The 12,448-nt window shown below is 36.2% G+C and overlaps 2 protein-coding genes across 2 annotated transcripts in view; one reads left to right on the top strand and one right to left on the bottom strand.

Moving 5' to 3' along the window:
* LOC112029603 (probable nucleoredoxin 1-2) overlaps positions 1 to 512 on the bottom strand; it is an 11,050-nt gene extending 10,538 nt beyond the window's left edge. The window contains exon 1 of the mRNA XM_065771275.1: positions 114 to 512. Coding sequence (XP_065627347.1) covers positions 114 to 512 — 399 coding nt within the window. The remainder of the gene's footprint in view (positions 1 to 113) is intronic.
* Positions 513 to 6,680: 6,168 nt separating this feature from the next.
* On the top strand, positions 6,681 to 11,952 carry LOC112001927 (glutamate receptor 3.6). The gene is made up of 7 exons (XM_024034101.2): positions 6,681 to 6,927; positions 7,488 to 7,799; positions 7,924 to 9,275; positions 9,362 to 9,639; positions 10,112 to 10,143; positions 10,245 to 10,651; positions 11,162 to 11,952. Exons 2-7 carry the CDS (start codon positions 7,535 to 7,537, stop codon positions 11,642 to 11,644), a joined length of 2,817 nt encoding a protein of 938 aa, XP_023889869.1. The 5' UTR covers positions 6,681 to 6,927; positions 7,488 to 7,534; the 3' UTR covers positions 11,645 to 11,952.
* The last annotated feature ends 496 nt before the right edge of the window (positions 11,953 to 12,448 follow it).

Here is a 12,448-nt window from a genome sequence, read left to right as displayed (position 1 = left end):
GCGATAAAGACTCTCCAGGCGTTGGGGGACACCTGGCTGACGGATATGCCTAGGTAGCTTAAGAGTTCGCGGTGTAGCGAACTCAATGGGAACCTCAACCCAGCCTTTAGCACCTGCTCGTATACGCCCACTCCGTCCACTCCTTCGTAATAACATTTCTCTGACATATATGGTAGACGGAGTGGGATATGGTCAGGAATTTGGTAGCGGTCCCTTATTGTGTTGAAGTGGCCCTCCTTGATGGTCGACGTAAATGCATTGACCGTCCACTCTGGGGGCAAGATGAACTCCCTAAGTCCATCAACCCCCACGATGGACCTCACTATTTGTTCTTCGTCATCTGAAACCTCCTGGACTTGAATCATCTCCAGGCCCTCATTTGTTGAGGACGAGGAAGATGACGACGAACTACTCTCGCTCGAGTCGTCGTGGTCTTTGGGACCTGACGGGTATATCCCCTCGTAGACCGCCCCGTCGGGAACGACCGACTGGTTACTTGACGCACTAGACATGGCCTACATGTAATTACAAAACCTAAGACTCTGATGGGGTTGGAGATAACGATGGACGCATTAAGTGCAAATAAAAGAAAAAAGAATGGACGGATATAAAAATAACTCACCAGAAGCTTATAGTAGGATGCGACGAGCGACGGATGCTTGAGTGAACGGATTGTGCTCTGACAGACGTGACGGACTCGCTCTGACAAATCTCTTCCAGCAGCAAGTGAAGAAATGAGAGGCGAAGGGCTAATATTTATACTAGGAGTGCACAGAAGACGAAGCAACGCCTCATTCCAAAACAACAGCCACTGACAGATTGACATTTGGCACAACGAATTAATGCGTCAGCTCCTGATTCAGCAATGTACGGATGAAAATTTACAGAGGTGTACCGAGTTTTAGATCCGTCACCCCATGGGTCCGTTCATAATTGCTGACAGATCCATCAGGTGAGGGGGCAACTGAAAGGGGAAAAGTGTCTTGGAATGTCTTATGTGACTGAACGGATCCATCATTTGCATGAGCCCCCAGTTGATGGACCTGATGTGAACGGGCCGGATACGGACGGGGTGAAGAATGGTGAGCTAGTTATCCATGGGCCTACTGAGCCCCTAATGGGGGATATTTTGACCCATTCTCATAAGGGCCCAAATAGAGTCCTTGCGCTAGTAGGACTCCGAAAATCTTATATACTTGGTAAAAATCTTCCGTGTAAGGAGGAGACTTATTCATCACGTTTAGGATTCTACAAGAAGAGTCCTATAAGGAAAAAACTTCCACGCCAAGAAAGGGATGTCAACCTCAAGCCATTATAAAAGCCCCAATACCCTCACAAGCCAAGGTACGCATAATTGACCCTCTCTAGCACTCTAGAGTTGTGAGCATACTTTCTAACTTGACCTTCGGAGGGTATTTGGCCGGCACCACATCGGTGCTCTCTGTTAGGTCCTCTTTTCTCTGTGCAGGTGTCGTTTCGAGGGTACGAGCATTGTGCAACTCACTGTTGATATTTTCGGCATCATCAATATCGAACAACGTTCCCATTGGGTACCGGCGTGGTTCATTTGCTGAAAATTATTTGACCGTGGAGCTCAACATACAAAAGAACAGACTTGTTCCTCTCAACTCACAAAACGAATATGAGAAAGCCTTGAGGGATGGTCCAAAGAAGGGTGGTGTTGCTGCAGTGGTTGATGAGCGCACATACATGGAGCTCTTCCTCTCCGCCCGATGTGAATTTGGTATAGTAGGTCAGGAGTTCACCAAAATGGGGTGGGGTTTTGTAAGTATCATTTTTAAACATTTCATTTTTCTTTGACAGTAACAGGGAACATCTCCTATGGCAAATTCCTTTGTGGTTCATTCACTAATCATTCATAGAGCCACTAATTCTGCAAACAAAAAATATTATTGTCAAAACAATGTATGAAAAGTATAGAATTGTATTTCTGTGAGCTGACTAGTTGCTCTTGTGAATGTGAAACTGGTGAACCATAAAAAATGTACATCTTACATTTTAGCATTTGTTCATGCTCGTATCTTTCAAACATGCTCAACAGTTAAGAAATGATGAATTTAATTATTTAATCATTATTCATACACACATTACAGAACTGTAGTATATATGTATTCGACTTAGATGTTTACTGTTCTAGTTTCTTGATAGAATTGGTTTCAGTGAAGGTTGAAGTTTAGATTGCTTTATTTTATATTGATTAGATATATGTGTGTTTTGATTAGGTTTTTGCTGAAAAGGTTATTTGCTTATTTGGTGAAAGTTGGCAAAAGTATAGTTATACTTAGAAAAGTAACACTTTAAAAAAACTGTAGATAAGCAAATAAGTTAACGGAAAAAAACTAACATGTATTTGACCTATATATTATGATCATGTACGCAATCAACCTCTTGTGTTTAACTGGTTGATTATGTCTATCAGCATTATCAGCTTTTAAAGATAAAGTCTTGTTCTATATTTCTCATTGATTAGGCCTTTCCACGGGACTCACCATTAGCAATTGACATGTCAACTACCATCCTGAAACTATCAGAGAATGAGGATCTGCAGAGGATACATAATAAATGGCTTACAAGAAGTGCATGCAACTCAGAAGGTGCAAAGCAAGATGTAGACCGCCATCATCTTAAAAGCTTTTGGGGCCTCTTTTTACTATGTGGCTCAGTTTGCTTTCTTGCTCTTCTTTTGTATCTTATTAAGATGGTGCACCAGTACACAAAGCATTCCGATGGGAGCGCCAAGAAATCATTTCTTTCATTTGTCAAAGACAAGGAAGAGGATGCAGATAAAATGCAAGAGGAATGCAAAAGCGGAGCCAAGAGAAGGCTAAGTGAGGGGGTCTCAATTGGAAGAGTGCATGAAGATGAAACTTCAGATGGTTCCAATAATCGTGGTGTTTATGCAGGATATGAAGCCTAATAATTGGTTCCTTCTTCTTCTTGAAGCCTTTAGTTAAGTAATGAATTTCCATAAGTTTGTTTTTCTTGATTTATAAGAATAAATTTACATATGTAGGTTATAAAACTCTCTTTGAAATGTTTGGGTTGGCACTGTTTTAACTGTAAATATGTTTACTAACTTATATCCTATGCCTTGCAAGAGTAAACTAGTATTTGATTATCATAAAAACAAAGTTTAACTACAAAATTGTTTGTAACTTACGGCTACAAACTCACTCAATAAAATAAATATTACAACATATTTTGAAAATCTAACCATTGAATTGCATATTCTTTATGCTCTTAATATACATGTTAAATTTTGTATCAATTGGATATTATTACTATATGATTTATAAGTTTATATCTTGTGCATACTTTTAAATTACAAAAACTTGTAATTTAAAAAATTTATTAATGACATAGCTATTGATCTTTAATTTTCTTGAAATTTTGCAAGAATGGAAGATATAAGAAGAATATGTAATCTAATGGTGAATTTGTAAGTTTGTAACCTAAGACTACAAATAATTTTGTAACTAAAATTTGTAATTTATCCTTATCATAATGTGACTTTTGGAGATAGTAATAACAGAACATAAGCCAACATTTTCAGTCCACATTTCTTTAAAGGTTAAATCTTGTTACACACATTCCGTACGCTCTACTTTGAAGTTGTGTTTTATGTGTGTGATAATTATTACTCTTCTTCAAAACCTAGTGTACAACAATAAAGTGTATACACACATGCACACACGTGTGTGAGACCAAAAACTATTATTTGCATGATTATTCATTATATATTTTTATAATTTAGATATATAGTGCTATGTCAATGATATGATAATAAATCCACGCACACTTAAAGTATGGTAATCTTAATAAAAAATCAAAATTAGGTTTCCATTAAGGAAAAAAAAAAAAAAAAAAAAAAACCCTGTCATCAAGAACAAGATGTCTATGCACCTAATTAGTTATGCTTGAATTAAAGGCTTCAATTGTTGTACCCTTGCACTCAAGCTTCTATTAGGACAATTAAACTAATAAAAGAGAGAGAAGGGAATAAAATTTAGAGGAAGAAATAAAAGTGTAAATTATAAAAATTTGAGTACTTTTCGTAACTGTGATTTAAGTTTTCCATTGTAATCCTTAAATTATAATATTTTTGTCAAGTTAGTCGTTATGTCAATTGCTGTCTATAAAACTATCACCCTTATCACATGTGATACATGTATTTGACTTAATGCTTTATGACAATAATGTTGCTATAAAAAAAAAAAAAAAAATTGACAAAAATATTAACGTTTGACTACTAAAATGATTATCAAAATAATTATGGACAAAATAACAAATTCGCTTAAAGAGTGTGTTAGATTTTGGCCCAAAATCAATTAAACGGATAAATTTGCCCTATCGCTAAAAGGTCCACTGGACCAGACATTCTGGTTGGGCCAGAGATATACCCAAGCTCCAAAAGGCCCAAATACAGAGAGAGTAGTGGGGAACAGGTTCAAGTAGTGGGTTCGCTAATATCTACCACTATGGATGGTGGCTATGTTTGTGTCGAAAGAATCTCAGAAAAGCGAAAGTAGAACATTCTATCTGAGTTGAGATCACTATTTTATCTCTTCCAATAGTTGAGTTCACTATTTTAATTTGTGGTCCTCCAGCGGCAACAAAAAGCTCTGCACCCTTCAAAAAAAAAAAAAAAAAAAACCCTATGTGCGTTTTGCAAAATATTTTATTCTTTCAACTTCTGACATTTATTGTATACTCTTTACTGTACCGTACTACATTTTTGTCAACCATACCGACTTCTGTTTCCACAGATTAGTGGGGAGGCTAGGACTTCTCTTTCCACAGATTTAGTGGGGTTTGGATGTACAATTATGTGTTCTACTTTTTTTCTTTGTTCTTTTTCATGGGATATGTGTTCTACTTTAGACAGTTCCTCTCCCTTTCAAATGAAGAAAATCATTTTCCTTTTAATTTAAGTTCATTGGCTAAATTCAATCACATCAAGACATTAATAGTTAAATTTAATTGTTACCGTATATGTTGTGTTGTAATCGGGGCGGCCCTAGGCTTAGGCCACTAAGGCCATCGCTTAGGGCCCTTAAGCGAGAGGCTCCAAATTTTGGGCAAAAGTTTATATATATATATATATATATATTTTTTGGAAGATATAGGGAAAAAAATTGGTTTTATATTTTTCCTTCACTTTTAAAAAGTCTCAAAGAATTGAGTAATGTTAAAGATAATGCAACTTTAAATATATTGGTCTTACAAATATATGTGTACTATTTACAATAAATAATTCAGATAGAAAAATATTAAAAATATTATAAATTTTACTTGAAAACTTTTACAAATTGATGTGACAATTAATATGATATATGAATGTCAGTAACCTATTAAATTCATTTTTGAATTACTTTTTGTGATTGTTGATAAATCTTTGTAAGTCTCATGTTGTAAAATTTATAATATCATTAACATCATTCATTCAAATAATTATTTATTATCTTCTTGAAGTGTCACGAATCACATCCATTGTTACATTATTCGTAAGTTTTTGTAGTAAAATTTCATATAGCTTTAGCATTTTTCCAAAAAATAAAAAGGAGAGCATATTACAAAATAAAATAATGAATTTTTGTTATAAAAAACTTATGATATTAAACACTAGTTAAATATTATTTAAGTGCATTCTCAAAAAAAAAAAAATTTATTTATCTATTTAAGTGATAACAAAAAAACCTCATTTAAATATATCGCCTTAAACCTCCAAATTTGTTAGGCTGTCCCTTGGTGAAATATCTGAGAAATAAATGAAACTATAATAAAGACTTCAACTATGACCAAACAATGATGATTCCATGTATCGCAACAAGTTGGTCAAACATACTACTCCGATAGTTAAGTCAATAAACAAATGAGAAAAAAGAGATTAAATCGGCAAGAGTAATAATGTCCAGTAATGCATACCTTTCTTAGCAAGTAAGCTTGGTGTCAGGAACAACACCCCCACAATAGCCTCTCATTTTTCACTTGCCAGAGCTGTGCTGGTGAAGTGAAAAATGAAGTTCTATTTTGGAGGTCATTCTTGACACCAATCTTACTCCATGAGAAAAGTATGCAACCATGAACACTCTTAGTATTACTCTACCAATATCATCTTTCTTCTTGTCTTACTAGTTATGACTCCCTGTATTTTTTTTTTTTTTAATAGAAAAAAAAATAGAGGGAGTCAATGAGTCATAACTATTTTTCCATGGTCACAAATTTGAAGTTTTGTTTTGCATTAATTTTGTATTGAAAAACGATTTGTTATTTGTTAAAAGTTAACAAAAGTATTTTAACTTTAAAAGTTGTACCAACAACGGTACCTGGTACTCGGCATTTCACGGAGAAAAACAAGTACCACACTCTAACTGGTAACTGGACATATCATTTCTCTAATATTCATTTATTTTGGTAGTTTTTTTTTTTTTTTTTTTTGGAAAGATTTTGGTAGGTAGATAACAAGTATCAAAAGGGACATTACCAATGTCCAGAACATTCATCATCATAATTATGCTTCTCTTAGTCTTGGTGAATGGTTAATAATAACGCAGGGCCACCACCAAGTCACCAACTAATACCATGCACTCAAATTTCCTTGGCATCATCTTCCAGGACATGGCCAGCCATGTAATCAGATCCAATGGTATCCCTTTCTTTGTCCGCACGCTGATTCTCAAAAAAAGATTCTCTTAACAATACGGACTATTCTCTGACAGTTACAACTCTGCCAATCCCAGATTTCAAGTCTTATCACACTTTCATGTGCTATAAACTATAATAAGCGTACAAGTATAACTATGAACTCATTAACTGATACTACATCTCTAAACACACAGCTCTTTCATACACGCAGTGTTAACGGTCTAGTTTGTGGTCACAAATGGTATCCGCTACTGCTACTGTGTAAGTTCTTTTTCCTTATCATTTCAGGCCTTCACTTTCTGTAAAGTTGAAGCTTTTTGTGATCCCACAATTATGTCCCTTGTATTGAACATCACTTTTGATTAAAGTTTTTTTTTTTTTTTTCTTACTTATGGATTTTGAATAAAGTTAGTTTTTTACTTGTGAATTTTCCACTTGAGCTAGCCTTTTTTTTTTTGTTTTTTTTTTTTTTGTGTAGCTTCTGCTTTTTTACTCTAAAGTGGTATTTGTTTTGCTTTATGCGTGGTTTTGGTCTGTTGGGTTTGGGCTATAGAACAGAAGCTACACTTGTTTTCGAGCTCATGTTAGTTTATTGTTTGCTTTTTCTACTTGTAGGGGTTATACTTTTAAGCTAGATTGTGCAAGTTTCTAGTACCATTCTTTGCTTTATGTTCTTAGATAATTAATATATATGTATTGCTTGGACTCTGCTTCAGGCATTTCTTAAATCTAACGTATCATTTGGAGTGTTTAGTGTTTGAAACTAGAGTCTTCTATTAGTGCTTTCATTTCTGGATGATGTACTTTTGTGTTGTTCGCAGAAAAAGGTGAGAGTTGGGGGTTTGTGTCTGACAGTTTAATTACCGCCATGAGAAAAGTTTGGCTTCTGGTGTTAGTAGTTGTCTGCCATGGGATTTTCTCAAATGGCGTTGTTACAAATAGTTCTACGAGGCCTGATGTTGTAAATGTAGGGGCTATTCTCTCTTATAAGTCTATTATTGGCAAAGTTGCGAAAGTCGCAATAGAAGCTGCTGTTGAAGATGTGAATTCTGATCCAACTGTTCTCCCTGGAACTAAGATCAAATTAACAATGCAGGATTCCAATTACAGTGGATTTCTAAGCATTGTTGAGGGTAAATTCTTTGTTATATCTCTTATTGGTGTGTTTATTTGTTTACTTTTCATATTCTTAAGGTAGGTGTACTTGGAATCACCAATAAATTATGGTTTTTTCCCCCCCTGAATTTTTCATGACAGCCTTGGCGTTCATGGAGAAAGACACTGTGGCCATAATTGGCCCCCAACAATCCGTGACAGCACATATAATATCTCACATTGCTAATGAGCTCCAAGTTCCTCTATTGTCATATTCAGCAACAGACCCTACCCTGTCTTCACTTCAGTTCCCTTTCTTTGTTAGAACTGCCCAGAATGATCTATATCAGATGGCTGCAATAGCAGACCTCGTCAACTACTATGGATGGAGAGAGGTGATTGCAATCTATGTTGACGATGACCATGGCAGAAATGGGATTGCCGCGTTAGGGGATAAGCTTGCTGAGAAACGATGCAGGATTTCATACAAAGCACCTATGTCCCCTGATTCAACCCGGGATGAGATCACTAATCTCCTGGTTAAGGTTGCATTAATGGAGTCTCGGATTGTTGTTCTTCACACTTATGCTGGTCCAGGTCCAGTGGTGCTTAATGTTGCACATTATCTTGGGATGATGGGAACTGGGTATGTGTGGATAGCTACTAACTGGCTCACTACCATACTAGATACTAATGCTCCACTAGACTCAGATGCAACGGATGATTTTCAAGGAGTAATTACATTGCGAATGTATGCACCAGATTCAGAACTCAAAAGAAAATTTGTTTCCAGGTGGAATAACTTGACTAGTGGAAAGAGTACTAATGGCTCTTTTGGACTAAGTACTTATGGTCTATATGCCTATGACACAGTTTGGCTGCTTGCTCATGCAATTGATGCATTTTTCAACCAGGGCGGAATTATCTCATTCTCAAATGATTCAAGGTTAACTGAGTTTCATGGAGGGAGTTTGAATCTTGATGCTATGAGCATCTTCAATGGAGGGAATTTGTTGCTTCAGAACATTTTACAGGTCAATATGACTGGTGTAACAGGACCAATCAAGTTTACTTCAGATAGGAACTTCATTTATCCTGCATTTGAAGTCATCAATGTCATTGGCACAGGGTTTAGGAGGATTGGATATTGGTCTGATTATTCTGGTTTGTCAGTCGTACCTCCAGAAATGCTTTACGCAAAGCCACCTAATCGTTCTAGCGAAAGTCAAAGACTATATAACGCAATTTGGCCTGGACAAACAACAGAGCGTCCTCGTGGGTGGATTTTCCCAAACAACGGAAGGCATTTGAATATTGGAGTCCCAAGACGGGTTAGTTATCGTGAATTTGTCTCACAAGTAGAAGGCACTGACTTGTTCAAAGGGTACTGCATTGATGTATTTACCGCTGCATTGAACTTGCTGCCATATGCTGTCCCATATAAATTAATTCCATTTGGGGATGGTATTAATAACCCGAGTAGCACTGAGCTTGTGCATTTGATCACAACGGGTGTAAGTACTATAAACAAAAATTGTTTTAGAATTTTGTGAAGCTTTTCATTAACTTTCTGATTCTCTGGTTTTCTTTTTCCATATAGGTCTATGATGCAGCAATAGGTGACATTGCCATCATCACTAACCGAACAAAAATTGTGGATTTTACACAGCCATATGTTGAATCCGGGCTAGTAGTTGTGGCCCCAGTGACGAGGTTAAATTCCAATGCTTGGGCATTTTTAAGGCCATTCACTCCAATGATGTGGGGTGTCACAGCTATATTTTTTCTCATTGTGGGAGCAGTTGTTTGGATTTTGGAGCATAGAATAAATGATGAATTCCGGGGTCCCCCAAAAAAGCAAGTTGTCACTGTTCTGTGGTGAGGACTTACACATAGCATGTCCTATGATGACTGCATAATACTTGTTACTCTTTGCTTAGTGCAAATCCATGAAGATCTTCCTACTAGTTTTATCACTTGATTAGTGTAAGCATATCAACATTAGTTTTTTTTTTTTTTAAGTTTTTTTTTCCATTCCTTCTTTATTGACATAGGATTGAGACAATGCAGATGACTATGATCTTTCTGATTTAGGGAAAGCAGAAACTCCTCCTTACTCTCCTTTACTATAGAGAAAAAAGTATTCATATATAGGAAATGGTAAATTTGTTAGGAATTGATGACACAAATATGAAACACTTGAGTTTTGTTGAAATTACATCGAGATTGTTTTGTATTGAATATTTCTTTCTTTCTTACGTAATGCCTCATTGGTGAATTAAATCGTGTTTAAATCGCATTTTCTTAGAATAAACCTCCAATCACCTGCATCTCTTTTTTGATTCTGCAGGTTTAGCTTATCAACTTTGTTCTTTGCCCATAGTAAGTGTTTTCTCTAATTTAGTTGTATTTTCTAATAACCATAGGTAACAGTGTAGCCTGTGTTTAGCTTATCAAGTTAACCCTTTTTCTGTTTTCTGTAGAGGAAAATACAGTCAGCACTCTTGGTCGCCTAGTGCTCATAATATGGCTGTTTGTTGTTCTTATAATCAATTCAAGCTACACTGCAAGTTTGACCTCAATCCTTACAGTGCAAAAGCTTTCTTCTTCAGTTAAAGGCATTGAAAGTCTAATTAACAGCAAAGATCCAATTGGCTACCAGCAAAATTCATATGCCCGAAATTATTTAGTTGAGGAACTTGGCATCCGTGAGTCCAGACTTGTTCCTTTTAACATGCCAGAAGATTTTGCTAAAGCCTTAAAAAAGGGTCCCGGGGGAGGTGGTGTTGCTGCAGTTGTTGATGAACGAGCATATGTAGACCTCTTCCTCTCAACCCGATGCGAATTCAGTATTGTAGGTCAAGAGTTCACCAAAGCCGGATGGGGATTTGTGAGTTTCTCTTTATCAATGACACTATACTTCCCTGTAGTACTTGATTCTGGAATTTATGTCAGATTCTTGTGGACTTTTTATTATGACATTGATATTAATGTCTTCTACAGTAGTCCAATATAAGGTAACTTTTAGTGAAAGAATGAAATTAAGATGGCCCTGGATTATACTATAAGAACTGGTGTACAAAATGAATGAATTCAAGTCAACTAAAAATTAAAGTGATTTATCAATTCATTATTTTCATTGCAGAAACAGGAATATTGGAAGATATTAATTTTGAATTGTCCTAAAAGATTGTGACGATCTTCAAAATTTGCTCAAACACTGCAAATACCTGAAATCCAATCATCTGGAGTCTTTTGAGTTTATATTGAATATAATCTGTGTATATTCTTGCACCAGGTCTACATGCCTAGCATCATCAACCATCCAAAACAATGACATTATTTCTTCTCGTAGTTGTTGGTTTATAATAACTTGGTTTTATTCTCCATGTATCATCAGGCCTTCCCACGCGACTCGCCTTTAGCAATTGACATGTCAACTGCAATTTTAAGACTGTCAGAGAATGGAGACCTTGAGAGAATCCATGACAAATGGCTCACGAGAAGTGCTTGCACTTCACAAAGCTCAACATTTGAAGTGGATCGGCTTCAGCTTAAAAGCTTTTGGGGCCTTTTTCTCATATGTGGTCTCGCTTGCCTGCTTGCTCTCATTGTATATTTCATCCTGATGGTGCGCCAGTTTAGCAGGCACTACTCAGATGACTTTGAGTCTTCCGGTAGAAGCTCAGGATCTAAAAGTTTTCAAACATTTCTTACATTTGTTGATGAAAAGGAAGAAGAAGTCAAAAACCGCTCCAAGAGAAGGCAAATGGAGAAGGCCTCAAATAGATCTGTTGGTGAAGATGAATCAACCAATAGTTCTAAGAGAAGATATACTGAATCATGTTCAAGTAAAAGTTTGGATAGATGTGAAGAAGCCTAAATAGATATTTCTTACACATTTTCTTGTAGACCTCAAAATCTCTTACAGTCTGCCTTTGCAACTTTTTTGGCAATTAGTCAATTACTGCTCCTCAACAAGTTTACCTTTCTATATGTCTTTTGCGCCTTATATGCATGTATATGTGGATATATCATAAAATGACAGCATACCTCCTCTCTGTAATTTCTTTTGTAACTAAGGTCACCTGGGAATGCATTCAAATTTAGGTGTACAAATCTGTGTTATTGATGACCTGAAATGTGGTATCTATTACTGCTTGCAAACTGAATGATCTGGAGTTTTTGTAACCCCTTTTCTCTCTCTCTTTCTCTCTCTCTCTCTCTCTCTCTCTCTCCAACATGTGGGATAGACATGTTGTGAGAGAGATGATACATACACTAGTAGTGCCTACTTAACAGTAGTGCACGCAAACTATAGCTTGCTGCTCCTCTCCAAGAAGCACAATCTCAGTGGAAATTTCGATTTGTAAAAATGGAAGCCTTGCAACTTACACATCACAGGCTATTATCAAAATGTTGAAAAAGATCTGATTCGTTTGTTTTCAATCCTCAATTCTACAATCTGAAGCGAAAGATGTCAGATTTTTATGATCTTCAGTGCTCTACGATCTTAATCAGATCTCCATAAATTCATCAAACGTGAATTCAAGATAATCTTTAATTAATATTGAATACTAAACACATATTTCTCTGTTATTTTGTTCCTCCCCACCCCTTTTTTTCCCTCCACTCTGGCCTTAATAACTCAAAAAAGAACTTTAATGACATAACGAGCCATCCATTT

The sequence above is a fragment of the Quercus suber genome, unplaced genomic scaffold (assembly GCF_002906115.3).
Source record: "Quercus suber isolate HL8 unplaced genomic scaffold, Cork oak 2.0 scaffold_41, whole genome shotgun sequence".
In the NCBI taxonomy this organism is placed as follows: Eukaryota; Viridiplantae; Streptophyta; class Magnoliopsida; order Fagales; family Fagaceae; genus Quercus; species Quercus suber.
The sequence above is the reverse complement of the archived record's forward strand: the minus strand, read 5'-3'. Positions and strand labels throughout refer to the sequence as shown.